The sequence below is a fragment of the Ochotona princeps genome, chromosome 18 (assembly GCF_030435755.1).
Source record: "Ochotona princeps isolate mOchPri1 chromosome 18, mOchPri1.hap1, whole genome shotgun sequence".
Lineage (NCBI taxonomy): Eukaryota > Metazoa > Chordata > Mammalia > Lagomorpha > Ochotonidae > Ochotona > Ochotona princeps.
This window is the reverse complement of record NC_080849.1, coordinates 29,515,322-29,527,911: the sequence shown is the minus strand read 5'-3', so window position 1 is coordinate 29,527,911 and position 12,590 is coordinate 29,515,322. Positions and strand designations below refer to the sequence as shown.

General features: G+C 43.7%; 1 protein-coding gene across 2 annotated transcripts in view; it reads left to right on the top strand.

Annotated features, from left to right (window-relative positions):
* The first annotated feature begins 230 nt into the window (after positions 1-230).
* The window catches only part of ELP2 (elongator acetyltransferase complex subunit 2), a 57,490-nt gene continuing 45,130 nt past the window's right edge, over positions 231-12,590 (top strand). Inside the window, exons 1-5 of one of the 2 annotated variants that reach the window (XR_009247075.1) lie at positions 231-474; positions 3,488-3,566; positions 7,229-7,299; positions 11,273-11,429; positions 11,639-11,716. Coding sequence is in view for 1 of the 2 variants with exons in the window: in XM_058676992.1 (XP_058532975.1) it covers positions 337-474; positions 3,488-3,566; positions 7,229-7,299; positions 11,273-11,429; positions 11,639-11,716 (523 nt within the window). In the remaining variant the exon portion in view is untranslated. The remainder of the gene's footprint in view (positions 475-3,487; positions 3,567-7,228; positions 7,300-11,272; positions 11,430-11,638; positions 11,717-12,590) is intronic. The other variant, XM_058676992.1, reaches the window with a different exon arrangement.

Below are 12,590 nucleotides of genomic sequence, written 5' to 3'. Positions count from 1 at the left end.
TTCTCTGAGGACCTGAGACTCGCTGGCCGAGGCCTCCAGGACCAGTGCCGTCGGCCACTGACAGAGCCGGGCCGTGAGGGGGAGCGGGATGTTCCCGACGCCGGCCCGACCCGAGCTGCCGCCGCCGACCAGCTCCGGATCCGCGGGCTGGAGAATTAATTGCTCTGGCTCGGGAGGGGGCGGAGCCTGCGGGGGCGGAGCCGCCTGTGCTCCGCCCCCGGCCGCCCCCGAAACGCGGTCCGGGTGACGCCCTCCGGAGACGCGGCGGTCCGCCAGTTGTTCCGTTCCCCGGGCGGAAGTGCGCGCCCCGCACTTGGCTGCGTACGGGCTGGCAACATGGTGGCTCCCGAGCTGGAGATCTGTCATGTGTTTTGCTGCCCGAACCGGGTGCGGGGAGCCGTGAGCTGGAGCTCCGGGCCCGGAGGACTGCTGGCCTTCGGCACATCCTGCTCCGTGGTTCTCTATGACCCTCAGGTAAGGGGATAGGCAGGACGTGGCGCCGCTCCCTCTGTGTTTGGAAAGCTGAACCTTGTGTGGCGCGCTCGGTTGAGTTGCGTTGACTGCCCTCGAGCCCGAGGCGGCCAGGTCCTGAGCTTCTTGGCTCAGGGTAGGAGGCCTGGGCGGGGAGTGCCCTGTGGCCTGCCGGACCTGCCGCTGTCCATGGCGCGCTGTCACCGTGGCTCTATTCTTGCCAGTGGTCTTTAAGCCTCACGCCCTCCTGTCCGAATCCGAAGATGCTTCTCTGACCCCTTGCTGGGGAACTGTGGTGCGTTTGGATTTTAAAATAACCGAAGTGAGGGATGGATGCAAGCCATCCTTCCTGCCCGTGTGTTCCCTTTGGGGTTGGTGAAGGAACTTTTGTGGTGTGACATTTTACAGAAATAGGTATTTTAGCTCCGAGAATAGGCTGTTTGAGGAGAAGCTCTTAGGAAATGGGAATCCTTACCATTGGTTGTCAAATGGACTTCACCCATTCCCTGGACTTCCCTCAGTCATTGGGGTGTGGAGGGGCCCTGCTGCTGTGAGACTTCTTGATTAAGTAGTTTTTGCATGCTTCCCAGAGTTTGTTATGATCCTATTCCCAACAGGTTGCTTAGGATGATGCCATTACGGATTGCATATCAAAAGAGCCACAGCGTAATAGCAGACTACAAATTTAAAGTGCAATGTGGGAGATTGGTATTATGTATTTCTTATACTGCCTTATTGATTTATTTGTGAAATATTTCTGTTTTACCTGTCTGGCTTGTCGCTTTGTTTTCGTTTCTTTCTCATTTGGCATGCTTGCTGGATGACTGGAGAAAACAGGTGAAATCAAGGCTGAACCTAGCAGTGACCATCAGCTGAGAGCTGCCTTGGCAGGAGGTGCCTGTCTTGGTGCAGCAGTTAGTGGCTTAATGCGTTCAACCTGTGTTTAATCACCCAGTGAGTGTGTTAGTGTACCTTAGCATCAAGAAAGTAGTGTATTGAATCTAAGAAGTACTTTGTTTTGTTTAATGTTTGCTGGTTGTGCACTTAATGAAATGTTGGTATGCAAGCATGTGAAATGTTGAGGCAAAGTTTCAGTAATGATGCTCTTCCAGCAAACTTTTGAGAACCTTTTGTTGGATAATTCTGGACTAAGTGGTAATGAAACAGACAAAAAGAATTATAAAATTGCCCATGAAGTGCTTCATAAGAGAGGTCATGATGTACGGTACCTTGTCTCCAAGCTCAGAAATCATGTGTGTGAAATACACTGGCTTCTCTGTGCCTTTAACTGTCTGTATTTTTCCCCCTCATCTGTGCCAGCAGATACAAGGTCAGGCTTATTAGCAACGAATTATCCCAAGGGGAGGGCGCCTGGGAATCTCCCAGTTAGACTTTCAGCCATGGGCAAAATTGGTAAGCTCAAATGTGGGGTGATGTTGGAGAAGGCAGGGGTCATTGCCAGGGATTTGAGTTGAGCCCCATGCCCTTGGATCACTAGGGCTAAAGAGCCTACTGTATGATTAGCCCTGACTTGAAAGAATAGCTGTGAATTTATATTCATTCATTGCGGGTTCCTCTACTCCAGGCTTTTATGTCAACAGAACTCTCAAGTTGGTGTGAGAAATAGGCTCCACACCTGTGAAGGCGTGAGAAAGGGGCTGTTTGTCTAGTCTAGGATGTCAAGGCTGGAGCCCAGGAGGGAGGGTTCTGGACCTTGTGCAAGGATGAGCAGGTGAACGGAGACCTGAGAGCACGGTGTCATGAGAGGGATGCTTAGTGTGTGCAGTGCGAAGAGAAAGCAGGCATGATTTAAAGTTACTCTTTCACTTAGGCCATTCAAAGTTTTTACACAACTTTGGGGCTGGCATTGTGTTGTAGCACGTTAGGCTGCTGCCAGCAGTGCCAGCATACCTTACAGACAATGGTATGTTCTGGCTGCTTCGTTTGCTATCTGACTCTTTGTCAGTGTGCCTGGGAAAGCAGCAAAAGATGGTCCAAGTGCTTGGGAGACCCAATGGAGCACCTATTCCTGGCTTCCATCTGGTCCAGCTCCGGCTGTGACAGCCATTTGGGGAGTGAACCAGCAGATGGAAGATTCTCTCTCTCTCTCTCTCTCTCTCTCTCTCTCTCTCTCCCTCCCTCCCTTCCTCCCTCCCTTCCAATAATTCTTTCAGATAAATAAACAAATCTTGTTATTTTCTTAAGATGTATTTATTTTTACTTGGAACAGTTAACAGAGAGAGGTGAGACAGAGATCTTTCATCTGCTCCACTCCATCCTTTGGTTTTCTCCCCAAATGGTTGCAAAGGACACAGCTGAGCACATGTGAAGCTGGGAGTCAGGAGCTTCTGCCAGGCCTCGCACGTGGGTGCAGGGGCCCAAGGTCTTAGGCCATTGTCGGCTGCTTTCCTAGGCCAGTAGCAGGGAGCTGGATCAGAAGTAGAACAGCCAGGAGTAGAACTGGTGCCTCTCTGAGGTGCCAGCACCACAGATGGAGGATTAATTTGCTATGCCACCACTGTGGCCTATAAATAGATCTTTTCTTTAAAAAATTTGGAAATTGGGCCCAGTGCGGTAACCTTATCGACTGAAGGCACCACCTTGTATGCATCGCAATCCCATGTGGGTGGGTTCTAATCCCAGTAGCCCCGCTTCCTATCCAGCTCCCTGCTTGTGGCCTGGGAAAGCAGTCGAGGATGGCCCAAAGCCTTGGCACCCTACACCTGCGTGAGAGACCAGGAGGAGACTCCTGGCTCCTTGCTTCAGATCCACTCAGCTGCGGCTGTTGTGACCACTTGAGGAGTGACTCAATGGAAGATCTTCCTCTCTGTCTCTCTTCTCTATTTATCTTACTTTCCAATAAAAAAAAAGTTTTTTAAATGAGAAAGAAGAATCTCTATAATATAGTCTTAGTCTATTATTACTGCCCAAAGTGGTAGAATCTGACTTTTACTAATTTGTTACTGTTCCTGTAGGTTAAATTCTGTTATACTAACTGGTATTTTCTTTTTTAAAGAAAAGAGTTGTTGTTACCAACTTGAATGGTCATACTGCTCGAGTCAATTGCGTACAATGGATTAATAAACAGGATGGTTGTAAGTATTAATCTGATAGTTAAAACCTAACTCAGTTGTTTTCTGATAAGATATGGTTAGTCATTGTTCTTTATTCTCTTAATTTAGCATGATCTTATCTGATAGTATGTATGGGAAAACAGAGGAAAAGTGGTGTGTTAGGTGAAATGCCTATTATTGTTACTTTATAGCTAGTAAGCGTTAATATTACAGCCGTGTTTAGGATCAAAGTAGAGACACCTTTGGACTCTGGCAACGCCTCTTGCCCCGTTACTTAGAGTATCCACTGAAAACCTGGAAGCCGGGCCTCGGCTGAAGCTGGCTTTCAGAAGACTCCAATTCTACATCTGTTTGTTAAAGACACCCCTTTACTTTCTAGAGGAGGCACTCTCTTATCTGCACCTCAGTAACCTCTCATAAGTGAAGGATTACACTACTGCAGGGGGCATGCAAAGTCAAAATTGCTCCCATAATAACACTAAAGTGTTCACTTGTTTTATTCTGTCATGAATGTTCTAGTGACCGCATGATGTGTGATCTCGCAGCAGATGTGACAAGCAGCTGTAGTCCAATGAAGTCAGACATTAAAGAAATTTGCAGAACTCTAAAACAGTGCCTCTTGAATGTTACTTATGTTAACAATTAATTAAAAAAAATTTGCTGATTTTTCTTTTTAATATTTGTTTATGTTCATCTACTTGAGGCAGGACAATAGAAAGAGGTGGGGCAGGGGGTTGCCAGAGACCAACTCCAGCTAAGTTTGCAGCTCAAGGAAGAAGGTGTGGAGTCTGTGAGAAAAGAGGCGTGGACCATGATCACTTGGTGCTCTGAATGAATAGCTTCAAAAAGCTGTCTTTTTTATTTACACAAAAATCATCAGAAGTTTCTGCACAAAGATTGAATTGTTTTATTTTTTACTTCATGACTAAGCAGGCATGCACAGACATTCAGTTGTTCTATTTTGTACTTCATGGTTAAGCAGGTGTCTTTAAAGATAATTCTGTAAAACACTATAATCATTTTACTTCAAAGCAAGCCATTTTTCATTCTTCAGTAGTTGTCCCTGGGTGACAGCCAGGCCACATGCGGTTACCTATTAAAACATTCCTACTACATTTCTGTTTCTACAAGGAATCTATCACTTAATGTGAGAAATATGGCAAAAGGAAAAACATATTTTTACAATGTATCTATCACTTAATGAAAACAATATGTTATAAGGAAAGATACATAGGGCCCGGCTTCGTGGCCTAGCAGCTAAAGTCCTCGCCTTGAACGTGCCGGGATCCCATATGGGTGCCGGTTCTAATCCCGGCAGCTCCACTTCCCATCCAGCTCCCTGCTTGTGGCCTGGGAAAGCAGTCGAGGACGGCCTAATACCTTGGGACCCTGCGCCCGTGTGGGAGACCTGAAAGAAATTTCTGGTTCCTGGCTTCGGATCGGCGCAGCACTGGCTGTTGCGGCTCACTTGGGGAGTGGAACATCGGATGGAAGATCTTCCTCTCTGTCTCTCCTCCTCTGTGTATATCTGGCTTTCCAATAAAAATGAATAAAATCTTAAAAAAAACAAAAACAAAGGAAAGATACATAAAGATCCCAAACTAAAAAAAACCTTTTAAACCTTAAATGCCCCACAACTATGGGCTTTACAACCCCAGGAACAATCAAACAATAATTAAAAACATGTTTCTATAGTATTAATGCAAGCATCCTTTAAAGGTTTTTATGCAACAAGGTGGAGGAATCCACCATGGTGGGAGGGTTTGGGGAGGGGTGGGGAGAACCCAAGTACCTATGAAACTGTGTCACATAATACAATGCAATTAATGACTTAAAAATAATAAATAATTTAAAAAAATAAAAAGCTGAAACAGATACTTTTTATTTATTTATTTATTTATTATTATTTTTAAAAAAGATTTATTCATTTTATTACAGCCAGATATACACAGAGGAGGAGAGACAGAAAGGAAGATCTTCCGTCCGATGATTTACTCCCCAAGTGAGCCGCAACGGGCCGGTGCACCGATCCGATGCCGGGAACCTGGAACCTCTTCTGGGTCTCCCACGTGGGTACAGTGTCCCAATGCATTGGGCCGTCCTCGACTGCTTTCCCAGGCCACAAGCAGGGAGCTGGGTGGGAAGTGGAGCTGCCGGGATTAGAACCGGCACCCATATGGGATCCCGGCACGTTCAAGGTGAGGACTTTAGCCGCTAGGCCACGCCGCCGGGCCCTTTATTTATTTTTTTAAGATTTATTTATTTTCATTGCAAAGTCAGATATACAGAGAGGAGGAGAGACTGAGAGGAAGATCCTTCGTCTGTTGATTCACTCCCCAAGTGACTGCAATGGGTGGAGCTGTGCTGATCCGAAGCCAGGAACTCCAATCCTGCTCTGGGCCTCCCACATCGTTACAGGGTTCCAAGGTTTTGGGCTATCCTCATCTACTTTTCCCAAGCCAAAAACAGGGAGCTGGATGGAAGTGGGGCATCTGGGATTAGAAATGGCACTCATATGGGATCCTGGCGTATGCAAGGCAAAGGCCTTAGCCGTTAGGCTGCTGTGCCGGGCCCAACGAATACGTTTTCTAAGGTTACAGTATCTGTATTTATCACCACAACAATTTTGGTTGGTTCTCCCATTGTTTTCATCAATTTTTAGTGTACTTATCAAGCCATTTCCCAGAAGGCATGCTACATATCTGGGCCAGGTTCCGGAGCAATAGTTAGGTACACAAAAGTACACAATTAGGTGTCCAGGAATGGGCTTAACTATACTCTTATGTACATTAATTCTCATAAATTGTTAAAGGCCCGCTCACCAAGACATCAGCCCCCAAGCTCACTTCAGTTGCAGAAACTGTCTCATAAGGGTAAACAACAATGCCTTAGTGGATTTCAGAATTCTTTAACGGGGTAGTTGAATGTCCATGCAAAAGGGGTGAAACTGTGTTGAAGTGATCGGAGAGTCGTCTGCTAGGCCTTGCCATACAGCTGGAAGCTCCTTGTAGCCTGGCCAACAGGGGAGCTGTTCTCTTTACACTTTTGTGTCATCCAACTCCATTGCATGGCTCCCAGCAAGGGGGAAAAGAGAAAGAAAGAGATTAGTCTTCCTGCTGCTGGTCTATCCTCCTGATGCCCACAGTGACCAAGATTGGGCTAAATGAAACCTAAGAACTCCAAATTCCATCTGGGTCTCCCTTGTGCATGGCAAGGACTGGAGCACTTGAGCCACAATTTGGTGCTTCCCGGGTGCATTACCAGGAAGTGCAATCTGAAACAATATAGCCTGGCACTCTAAACCAGCCCTCCAGGATAGGATGTGGATGCTGCAGTTAATGTCTTAGTCACTAGGCCAAATGCCCATCCCAAAGCTAAAATGTTCTTAAGTATGAAAATTGAATTTTTGTGCTATAAGAGAATCTTCCAATTCTTAGGAGATAAGTGATAAAAATCTTTGAGGGTGGGGGCCGTCACAGTATGTGCAATGTGTTTTTTAATGGCTTGTCCACAGAATATATATGCATATTTAGGAGATGAAATATGAAGCCAACGGCAAAATGTTTGTGAATTTGAGTATAGGGTATGGGGGTGTTCTTATCTCTTTTCTGTAACCTTGATTTTTTTTTTTAATAACTAGGAAAATGACTGAGAATATTTAATGAAATGTAATTTTTTTTCAGCTTCTTCTACTGAATTAGTTTCTGGAGGATCTGATAATCAAGTGATTCTCTGGAAAGTAGAGAATAATCAGGTGGGTTGACCCGTTTGTAATGATAAGAAATGACTTGTATCAACTTTTACTTTTGTTGTTGCTTTATGAAGTCCCTGTATTTCTGTTCATAAGTAACACAGATACTTTATCTTCTTTGCTGACCATGTACACATCTGTTCAATTTCTGCTTCCATATTCATTGTCAGTTATGACCATGTGTTTCCTATCATTTTGGAATACTTTTTAAACTGTAATTTTTTTTTTTTGAAAGATTTATTTACTCAAAATGCAGAGTGACAGAGAGAGAGAGATCTTTCATCTTCTGGTTTACTTCCCAGATGCTGTAGCAACCAGGACTGGGCCAGGAGCCAGGAATTCCGACTGAGTCTCCTTTGTGGGTTGCAGGGACTCAAGTGCGTGGACAATCATCCACTGCCTTTGCAGCACATTACCAGGGATGTTGGCTTGGAAAGCAGCGGTTTAATGTGCAGTGCCATGACTCCAGCCCCTCAAGCTGTTTTTTAATAGCGTATCCCATTGTATGTGTGTGATTTATTTGTTTGAAAGGCAGATACACACACACACACTCTCACAGATTGAGTCCTTAAATGTCCTACAGGAGGGCTAGATCAGGCTGAAATGAGAAACTATCTAGATTGCCCGCATGGATGGCAGGAACCCAAGTATGTAGGCTGTTCTTTGCTGCCTCCTAAATGAGTTAGCAGGAAACTGGATCAGATCAGAGGTTGAAGCCCTGGAGTGAACTGGCTCGGTGACTAAATCCTCCCCTTGCAACTGCCGGAATCCCATGTGGGCACCGATTTCTGTCTCTGCTGCTCCTCTTCTCATCCAGCTCTCTGTTCGTGGCCTGGGAAAATAGTAGAGGATGGCCCAAAGCCTTGGGATCCCACACTTGTATGGGGGACCCAGAGGAGGCTCCTAGCTTTGGATCAGCTCAGCTGTGGCTATTGTGGCCACATGAGGAGTGAACCAGTGGATGGAAGATATTTCTGTCCTTTTCTTTGTAAATCTGCCTTGCCAATAAAGATAAATAAATTTAAAAAGAAAGAAACAATCAGAGGTAGAACTCAGTCCCAGGCATTTAGATAGGAGAAATAGGTGTCACTAGCAGAGGATTAACCTTTGTGAGACAATGTTTACTCCTGTCTGTCTTTAAGGGTTGTAAACATTGGTACTGCTCTGTTAAGATAGCATAAGATAGCAGCTGCATCTGAGTGAATGTAGATTTACGTAATTTGGAGGGATGTTACGTTAATGCTTGGTTTGGATGGACCTCTGTTGATACTAGTTGTAAGCCAAGATTGAAAGTAAAAAGGAGGGAAAAAGAAGTGAAAGGGGTTAGCGCATTAGCTGTTCGAGTATCTGTTGTGTAAGAGATAAAGCACAATATTTCTATTCATGAATCAGGGATGCAGTCTTGAAGGCAAAACCTACGTGAATAACAAAAATTCAGGTGCAGCTCCATGGGAAGGTGCTCTAGCCTGCTAGAGCAGAACAACAGTGCCAACTGTGCTGGGTGTTCAGGAGAGCTTTGATGGTGATCTCTTAGTGTAGGATGCATGCCTTAGGCCAATTAAAGGGCAAATATTCTAGGGAGAAAAAAATAGTATTTCTCAAATAAATTTCACGTCTGAGCCATTTGTAAACTTTTCAGCATTCCTTGGAACTCTAAAGCAGAGTTTGGGAAATGTTCCAAGGTAGCATTGGGGGCACTTGTACTTCTCCAGTAGAAAAATAGAGTAGGAAAAAGATCATGTGGGAATTTTGAGTACTAGTTTTGAAAAAAAAAATTTTTATTTATTTTAATTTGGGAGGAAGCATTACAGAAAGATAAGGAGCAGCAGATTTCTAAGTACATTAATATGGTTTTGAAAGATAACCTGACAGTCATGTTCCAAATAAAATAGACAGTAATAAGAAACAAGGGATAAGGAATGTATTTTTGAAACAAATTATGTTGGCATCAATTAAGTTGTTGCCAAAGGTTTGGGGAACTAGTTGATAGTCATGAATAATCAAAAAAAAAAAAAAAAAACAATAAGATTCGGGGCTGGCATTGTCAGCATCTCATATGGGCTCTGGTTTTATAGTCCCAGCTGCTCCACTTCAGAGCTAGCACCTTTTAATGTCCTTTGGAAAAGCAGTGGAACATGCCAGTACCAAATTCTTGATATTATCAGCAGAAACATATTTCTTAAATATTTATTTGTTTGAAAAGCAGAGTTAGGGAGAGACAGAGTAAAAATCTTCAGTCTGTTGGTTTACTTCTCAGGTAGCTGTAGCTGCCAGGGCTAGGCCAAGTGAAAGGAGCTTTATCCAGGTTTCCCATGTGAGTGGCAGGGACCCCAGCTCTTGAGCCAATGTGCCCTACTTTCCCAGGCACATTAGCTGGTAGAAGGATAGGAAGTGGAGTGTCTCTAATTTGAACTTGCCCTCTTAGGGGATGCTGGTGTTGCACGCTTAGTTCATTATACCACACTGCTGATTTGATTTATATATTTTTTTAAGATTTATTTTATTTTTATTACAAAGTCATATATACTGAGAGGAGGAGAGATAGAGAGGAAGTAGAGCTGCCGGGATTAGAACCAGCAGCCATATGGGATCAAGGCGAGGACCTTAGTCACTAGGCCACTCTGCGGAGCCCTTTTAGATTTTATTTTAAAAACTGTTTATCAGGCCAACAGACGGATGAAAGAGAGTTAAGTGAGAGCTGCCATGTACTGGTTTACTTCCCGGGTGCTCACCTGGAGCTAGTCCAGGTGAAGTCTGGGAGCTGGGGATTCCATCTGTTGTTCCTGTGAGTGGCAGGAACCCAACTACTCAAGCCATCAGCTGCTGCCTTCTAACGACTCTGCAATCACAGCAGAGCAATGTAGACTTCAGGCATCTTGGCAACATCTTCACCACTAGACCAAACACCCTAATCAAAAATGACTTCTAGCAGTGAGCAAACCTGGTAGAAACTAACTTCACTAAGTTAGCAATGGCACCTTTGCTGCAATTGCAACAAACTGATACTAGGTGCCTCTTGATGTGTTGCTGTGATAGCATTGTTGTCAAATGTGTATTCTGGAATGTGCTTGTGAGGGAATGTCAGAGTAATCCAAAAGAAATTACTCTGGCAATTCATATTGCTGGCCTGTATTCTTCAAACATGTCAATTTCATGGGCATCTTATTTTCCTGGTAGTAAGCATACATTTATTTATATTACCCTTTTTCTTTTTTCTTTCTTCTTTTATTTATTTATTTTTTTAAAGATTTATTATTCTTATTGGAAAATCAGATTTACACAGAGAAAGAGAGACATAGAGAAAGATCTTCCAACTACTGGTTCACTCCCTAAGTGGCTGCAGTGGTTAGAGATGAGCTGTTCTGAAGCCAGGAGCCCGGAGCCAGGAGCTTCTTTTGGGTTTTCCATGTGGATGTATGGTCTCAAGGCTTTGGGCTATTCTCCACTGCTTTCCTAAGCCACAAGCAGGGAGCTGGAAGAAAAGTGGAGCAGCTGGGACACGAACTGGCGTCCATATGGGGTCCTAGAGCATGCAAGATGAGGACTTTAGCCAATAGGCTACTGTGCCAGGCCCTACCATACCCTTTTTTATCAGCTACAATATACGTCTACAATAATTTAACCAGTCTCCTTTAATAATTTTAGTTTACGCTTGATATTAGCCGAAAGGCCAAGAAGCAATTAATTTTATTTTTATTATAGTTTTTTTTTTAACTACATAATAAGCTGAGTGGTTTCTATTTTTCTTCATTTGTCTCTTCATATTTTGTGTTACCTGGTGCTGTTACATTGTCAGTAGAACCTTGGTGGTGTTATTGCTGTATCCAGGATTGTGTATTTTTTTATGTTATTATTAGGACCTGTCCTGTTTCTGGGTCCGGTATGTTATCTTTCCTTTATTTAGGCTGTGATCACAGCCTAATAAAGCTGAAGCTTTGTTTTAATCATATTGCTTTTGTCATCCTTTCTGATTCAGCTTTCTAAAACAGTCTGTCTCCCCGGCCATGAAGGACCTGTCTGCGCTGTGCGTGCGGTTTACCTGAGGGATGCCGCGGATGCCACATGCGGCATACTCATAGCTTCTGCAGCATCGGATTCAACTGTTCGACTTTGGTCTGAAAAGGATTCAGAAAGTAGGTCTGGAGACATAATCAAGACAACTGAAAGACTAATTATCACATGTTTATTTCTTTTGCACTAAAAAATTCCTGTATATTCAGAGTTCAATATGGATTTTTTTTTTTTTAACCTGCCTGACATGTTTGGCCATGATAATGATGTTATGTTACCTGTAATGAAGCTCAGGTAATTTTTCATGTTTGTTTGTTTTCTTATTTCTTAGTAATGTGCCTTCAGGTCTTGGACTTTGAAGATGGATTTACTCTGGCGCTCTCCTTATCTTTTTTACCTAATACTAAAGGTGAGTGTCTTATTACACACTTACTAAGAGGGTAATATACTTTCATATCTCCAAATGAGCAGAACGGAAAAGAAATATATTGGGTATTAATTTATCCATCTAACTATTTCCGTAAAAGAGGCTAAAACTTAGATAATGTACTTTTGTTAGAGTAGTCAAATGATCAAAGCATAGAATTTAAAGTTTAGGGAGGCCATTGGTGTTTTTTAAAAAATGCTTAGTTTGAATGCTTTGTTTTGATAGAGAGAGAGGGAGAAACAGAGATCTTTCATTCATTCAGAGCCAGGAGCCGGTAACTCATCTGGGCCTCCCACATTTGGTCTATAGCTAATAGGGCTATATTTTGATCATTGTTTCAGGCACTTGGGCCTTCTGCTTTTCCAAGGCCCTTAGCAGGTAGCTGGATTGGAGTGACAGCAGGGATCAGAACAGGTGCCCATGTGAAATGCTGGTTTCCCAGATGGCAGATTACCTGCTAGGCGATAGCACTAACCCCCATGAATTTTCATAACTGTTGAAAATGTAAATCGATTAATATATATCCAAGATTAACATTTCTGTTTATCAAGCGTATGCTGGATGTATATAGGTCTCACTTGAGGAATACCTTAATCTCAAGAACGCGAAGAAAGATCTAGGGAAAACTGAAACAGGGTAAAGTTGGAACCATTGTAAGCATTTCCCGCCCCACAATGAATCCTGCAGAGTAAAAGCTTCCTGGGACCACTTAAAATCTCCAAAGAGAAGCATTTCTCTTTGGCTAGGAGAACTGTCTGTACTTATCTTCAGGTTATCCTCCACCAACGTGATGGCCAACGTGACTTAGTCCTTTGCTTCCTCAGTGACCCTGAAGACAGGACAAGTGGCAGGAGGC